Genomic DNA, 5,872 nt, shown 5'->3' on the forward strand with positions numbered 1-5,872 from the left:
GATGAATGCAAAGACAAAGTAATTCTTTATGAAGCTATGATTTGAAATACACTACTTTTTTTTAATCACACACATTAAGTGTATTTGCACCGATACCAGCCTGAATTTTACTCAGTATCGGATCGGAAAGGAAATCGACGGTATCGAACATCACTACCGTGTTGCTGCTTGGCCTCTTTGTGTAGCTCTGTGTGTTAACACCTCTGTGGCTCACACAACTAAACAATGGAGTCCAAAGCAAAGTGCTGACAGGAACCCAGGCATGCCTAACCCTGGCCCCTGACACCCGAGCGTGTATATATACCCCCAAGCACGCCGTGCCTGCAGACCATTCAGTGGAACCCTGCGATACACAGCTCTCTGGTTTGGGTAGGTCAAAGTAGTTAACAAATACCAAATCCAAAAGTGTGTGTGGCTGCTTTACTGGCCAATTATACAAATTGCAAAACAGTTCAGTCAGTGTGAAGTTGGTGCACCTTGTTTATGCAAATTACTGAGAGAATTTCAAACTGTTTTATCAGGATCAGAAATGGGAAAAGGTGTTTGACACTTTGAGGTTAAATGTATAATAATCTTTAAGAGTGATTGACAGCATGTGCCTTGTGCCAAAAGTGTAAAACATCACAAACAGTGCATCTCACAGAAAAGTGAAATGTTGCTTACTTGGACATGTGAAGTGAGATTTTGTGTTGTTTTTTTGTGTTCCACCACATGATAACTCTTTGTCTCTACAGGTACTGCTGAAAGGAAAAAAAATAATAAAAAAATGGCTCTGACAAACCCCATGCCCATGGGCCCATGGAAGGTGAGGACTGACAGACTTAACTGCATTCTGTGCACGAGCAGAACTGCTAAATGTGTAATATTTATATATTAATATAAAGAAATCAAACAATTGTCCTTGAAAAATACATGATGTTTTCCTGCATTTTTTAAAATGACATTTTATTTAATTGTACTTTTATAATCATTTTATTGTTGTGTGATTATCTGCGAATGCACTGTACATTTTAACATGCTGAGTTTACTTGAAAAAGTTGGAAAACTAAAGGGTTTCTCTGTGGAAATGTTGAAGTAAAACTCAAGTTTGCTTTATTTGGAAACGTCTCTTATATTGTTGGGTAATTGATTTTGACATTCTTCAAGTAATCTCAGTGTGCTTTTATTTGACTTTATGTTGTGTACTGAACAAAGAATCAAGCTGTTTTCTTTTTTAATTTGAAAATTAAGCTGTAACTTGATGATTAATTTGTTTCTTCTGAGAAAACTAAAATACAACTGAAGAAAAAAAGCCAAACATTACATTTTTCAAAAGTGTAAGTTGTGTTTGCCAACAGAAATTGTTGTCCGTGAGGCAAAATATTCTGCATTCTAAAACTCACTATCTGTAAAACCCTCAAAATTGAAATTGTTATACATTAATACTGGGAGGTCTGCCAAAAACCCATGCATTTCTAACATTTATCATTTATCTAACAGCCTTTTCTTTTCTTTTCTTTTCTTTTATTAGAATTTTGGGTTTCAAGTAGGAAATGTACGTCGCCCACTAGATGGCGACAAAAGCTGCTCAAATGTGCGACAAGGTCTCGACTGTTTATGCATTTGAGAAGTTAACTTTTGGTGAAAATATGATGGGCTGACAGCCACAAATCAACTTATAGTTATGGCCTTTGCCCTTATGGCCAATTTACTTGTAATAATATTAAAAAAATAAAAATAAACTAGGCTGTTTTTCTCCCATCTAAAGCAGATGCTCAATGTAATTTGATGCATCATAACCAGTAGTTGCCATGTCAGGAGTTGCCATGTAAAGATACTGTGAATTAGGTTTTAATTAAATATTTAATCGTATTTATAGGTATGTATAAAGGATGTATGAGCTTTTATTTAAATATATTTTTATGGTTGTTTGCTGTGATGACATAAGGCATTTTACAACATATTTTTATGGTGAAACCAAAGGCAAATTTCCACATTGTGGACAATAAACTTTTTATATTGTAACGTAAGGACCTTGCTCAAAGGTGCATTGGTAGCGGTAATGCAAGTGAGATAAGTGTTGTTCTGTCTGTCGAGGAATCAAATCTACAACCCTACATTTACATTGAAGCATCTTAATATTGTAGCAAAGTGAAGTCCGGATTGAAAAGATGTTCCTTCTAGCTTGCCTAGCGTGGGAATTCCCCTTTGGCTGACCTGGTAGAGTCTTGGTCTCAAGTGCGAGCAATCTGGTGTTTGAATCCCACCACCATCCCTGCCACAAAAATAAGTCATTCCGTCACAATATCAAAAACATGTTGACAATTCTAGAGTTCCACTGTACTCTATGTAATTATTCTTCTCATTTATTTTCCAGATCACTGTGTATGATCAGGAGTACTTCCAGGGAAGGCGTATGGAGTTCACCAGCTGCTGCCAGAACATCATGGAGTGTGGAATGGAAAACATCCGCTCCCTGAAGGTGGAGTGTGGAGCGTATGTATTCAGACAGCATTTTCACATATGTCAAAGTTCAATTTTTCCATCTCTTAAACTTAAACTGTGATTTTCCTTCACTTTTTTCTGCTTGAAGCTGGGTGGGCTATGAGCACTCCAGCTACTGCGGCCAGCAGTTTGTGCTCGAAAACGGAGACTACCCTCGCTTTGAGGCCTACAGCGGCAGCAACTCCTACCGAATTGAGAGGATGATCTCCTTCAGGCCTATCTTGTGCGCTGTAGGTTCCACATACAACAGATAACTCACCTCACCATCACCAGATCTTAAATGACAAGCCCATCTCTTCTTGTCGCAGAACCACAAAGACTCCCGTATGACCATCTTTGAGATGGAGAACATGACGGGCCATCAGTTCGAGCTGTGTGATGACTACCCCTCCCTGCAGGCCATGGGCTGGATGAACAATGAGGTCGGATCCATGCATATTCAGAGTGGAGCGTAAGTCTGTCAGCATGACATTTCTTGCAGTTCCTCCACCTATATTCCGATTTTTTCAATCGGACAGACTTGGCTTTTTTTCCTGCTTGTCCCTGCAGCTTTGTGTGCTATCAGTACCCCGGTTACCGCGGCCACCAGTACATCATGGAGTGTGACTGTCACGGAGGAGAGTACAAGTGTTACCGTGAGTTTGGCTCCCACTCCCAAACTCCCCAGATTCAGTCCATCAGGAGGATCCAGCACTGAGACGGAAGCGATTCCCTCATTCTTCTCCTCCTCTTCTTTCCTCCTGCACTTCCATCCTTCCTTCTCTTCCCCTCTCCCCTCCAAAACCGGTTCCCGGACTTCAGGTGCTTTCTGGTGTCAGTTTTTCACTCAGTTTTTGTTTTAATTATTATTTTTAAAGAAACATCACAACAAAAAGCAAAGATGTATGAAAGACAGAAAATAGGAATGGCAGAAGTGAGAGAATAAATGAAGCTGGTTTGTCAGCAAATTTTTGAACAACCTGAAAGTTTTCGGTCTTTTTCATCTTGATTTTTGATGGCATCACTGTCATCATCATTGTCATTGTCTTCTACAATGACATGATCACCGGTCTTGCTGTTACTGCGATATCCATGAATGCCTGTGTTCAAGACGATGAATAAAGACAATGAGAAATAAAAGAGTCATAAAATGATGGGTCAACGATGTCTTCGTCTTTTGTACTGACACTCTACCACCATGTGGCACTGTCTGATTAACCTGCAAAATGGTCTTTTGTTTCAGCTGAATCCTTGGGAAAATGTGTGAATGAGACTTAGAAATACACACACTTGTGTTACCTATTTTGTCATTTGACCCATGTTTAAAAAAATCCTCCTTTACTGACAAATATAATATGGACCACATGAAGTACTGAACATGTGTGTGTGTGTTACTGTGCAACAACCATAGGTGAGAGAAACAGTCTATGCTGTCCTTAGCCTAGACAACAAGATCAGCCACAAGAGCTGCTCTCTTTCCCTCCTCCTGACATCCATCCGTCTGCGGGAGATGATGGTGTAGCGTCCAGGTTTTTTTTGTGTGTGTGTGTGTTTTTTTCATTTCAGTTTCAATTTATTTCATTTATATAGCACCAAATCACAACAAAGCTGCCTCGAGGCACTTTGCACAAGTATGGTCTAACCTTACCAACCCCTAGAGCAGGGGTGCCCAAGTTCGGCCCTCGAGATCTACCGTCCTGACACTCTTAGTTGTCTCCCTGCTCCAACACACCTGAATCCAATGAAAGACTTGTTAGCAGGCTTTTAATGAGCCTTTCATTGGATTCAGGTGTGTTGGAGCAGGGAGACAACTAAGAGTGTCAGGACGGTAGATCTTGAGGACCGAACTTGGGCACCCCTGCTCTAGAGCAAGCACACAGGCCACAGTGGTAAGGAAAAACTCCCTCTGATGATATTGAGGAAGAAAACTCAAGCAGACCAGACTCAAAGGGGTGACCCTCTGCTTTGGACATGCTACTGACACAATTGACAATACAAATATACAGGAAATTTTTGTCTTTTTATTTTCTGTTTGCACCTGCGCGAATAACTTATCAGTCTGTAGCGAGGTGAAGTCCAGATTGAAAAGATGTTCCTGCTAGCTTGGCTAGCGAGGAATTCCCCTTTGGCTGACCTGGTAGAGTCTACCAGGTAGAGTCTTGGTCTCGAGTGCGAGCAGTCCATTGTTTGAATCCCACCGCGATCCCTGCCACAAAAATTAGTCATCTGGCCACAAGTCCAATGCAGGAATGACAATAATAGGACCTAATCAAGGGGATTTTTTTATTATTATTTGTGGCTGATATTATGGTTAAAAACTCAGTTTCAGTGAACTGTTTTATATAACACCTAAATATACCCTTGTAATTTGATTAACAGATTCTATGTCACATGACATTCATTCTTTGTCCCACTGTATGGGTGACATCACTACCGTGCATTTTTCTCCCATCCATTTTGCACATTTGAGTGGCTTTTAGTTGTGTTAGCTCAGTTGCGTGTCAGAGAACTGCCTGCCAGCCGGAACAAGCTACTGGTCAGAGACAGAGTCGACTCTGCCGTCTGCCTTTGGCTTCTGATTCTGACAAGAAACACCTTTCTAATTTTAAGTCAAATTTCAAATGACACAGATCCATTCAGGTGTCATATACAGGTTTGGGCTGAAGTTTACATACATTCGTCATGAGCATGAATGTCATAGTAATTTGGGTCTTTTAATTATGTTTTTGAACTGTTCTTTTGCCACAGTGGATTGATTGTACAGTATATGTCATGAATGACTAACAAACAAGAATTGGGTGCACAACTTTGAATTTATTTTGGATTTTCTCTCATCAATCAATCAATCAATTTTTTTTTATATAGCGCCAAATCACAACAAACAGTTGCCCCAAGGCGCTTTATATTGTAAGGCAAGGCCATACAATAATTATGTAAAACCCCAACAGTCAAAACGACCCCCTGTGAGCAAGCACTTGGCTACAGTGGGAAGGAAAAACTCCCTTTTAACAGGAAGAAACCTCCAGCAGAACCAGGCTCAGGGAGGGGCAGTCTTCTGCTGGGACTGGTTGGGGCTGAGGGAGAGAACCAGGAAAAAGACATGCTGTGGAGGGGAGCAGAGATCGATCACTAATGATTAAATGCAGAGTGGTGCATACAGAGCAAAAAGAAAAAGAAACAGTGCATCATGGGAACCCCCCAGCAGTCTACGTCTATAGCAGCATAACTAAGGGATGGTTCAGGGTCACCTGATCCAGCCCTAACTATAAGCTTTAGCAAAAAGGAAAGTTTTAAGCCTAATCTTAAAAGTAGAGAGGGTGTCTGTCTCCCTGATCTGAATTGGGAGCTGGTTCCACAGGAGAGGAGCCTGAAAGCTGAAGGCTCTGCCTCCCATTCTACTCTTACAAAC

The 5,872-nt window shown here is 40.7% G+C and overlaps 1 protein-coding gene across 1 annotated transcript; it reads left to right on the top strand.

The window, feature by feature from the left end:
* Window positions 1-320: 320 nt before the first annotated feature.
* On the top strand, window positions 321-3,519 carry LOC117516545 (beta-crystallin A1-like). The gene is made up of 6 exons (XM_034177421.1): window positions 321-369; window positions 735-805; window positions 2,357-2,475; window positions 2,573-2,714; window positions 2,793-2,935; window positions 3,034-3,519. The coding sequence occupies exons 2-6, from the start codon at window positions 767-769 to the stop codon at window positions 3,179-3,181; spliced, it is 591 nt and encodes a 196-aa protein (XP_034033312.1). The 5' UTR covers window positions 321-369; window positions 735-766; the 3' UTR covers window positions 3,182-3,519.
* The last annotated feature ends 2,353 nt before the right edge of the window (window positions 3,520-5,872 follow it).

This window comes from Thalassophryne amazonica, chromosome 9 (assembly GCF_902500255.1).
Source record: "Thalassophryne amazonica chromosome 9, fThaAma1.1, whole genome shotgun sequence".
Lineage (NCBI taxonomy): Eukaryota > Metazoa > Chordata > Actinopteri > Batrachoidiformes > Batrachoididae > Thalassophryne > Thalassophryne amazonica.

What these genes read in the sequence shown, in the direction of transcription:
- LOC117516545 (XM_034177421.1), top strand. Translation starts at nt 767, where the DNA reads ATGGCTCTGACAAACCCCATGCCCATGGGCCCATGGAAG. An exon ending in TCAGGCCTATCTTGTGCGCT is followed by an intron (nt 2,715 to 2,792) that starts GTAGGTTCCACA and finishes TTCTTGTCGCAG; the next exon opens with AACCACAAAGACTCCCGTAT. An exon ending in ATGCATATTCAGAGTGGAGC is followed by an intron (nt 2,936 to 3,033) that starts GTAAGTCTGTCA and finishes TTGTCCCTGCAG; the next exon opens with CTTTGTGTGCTATCAGTACC.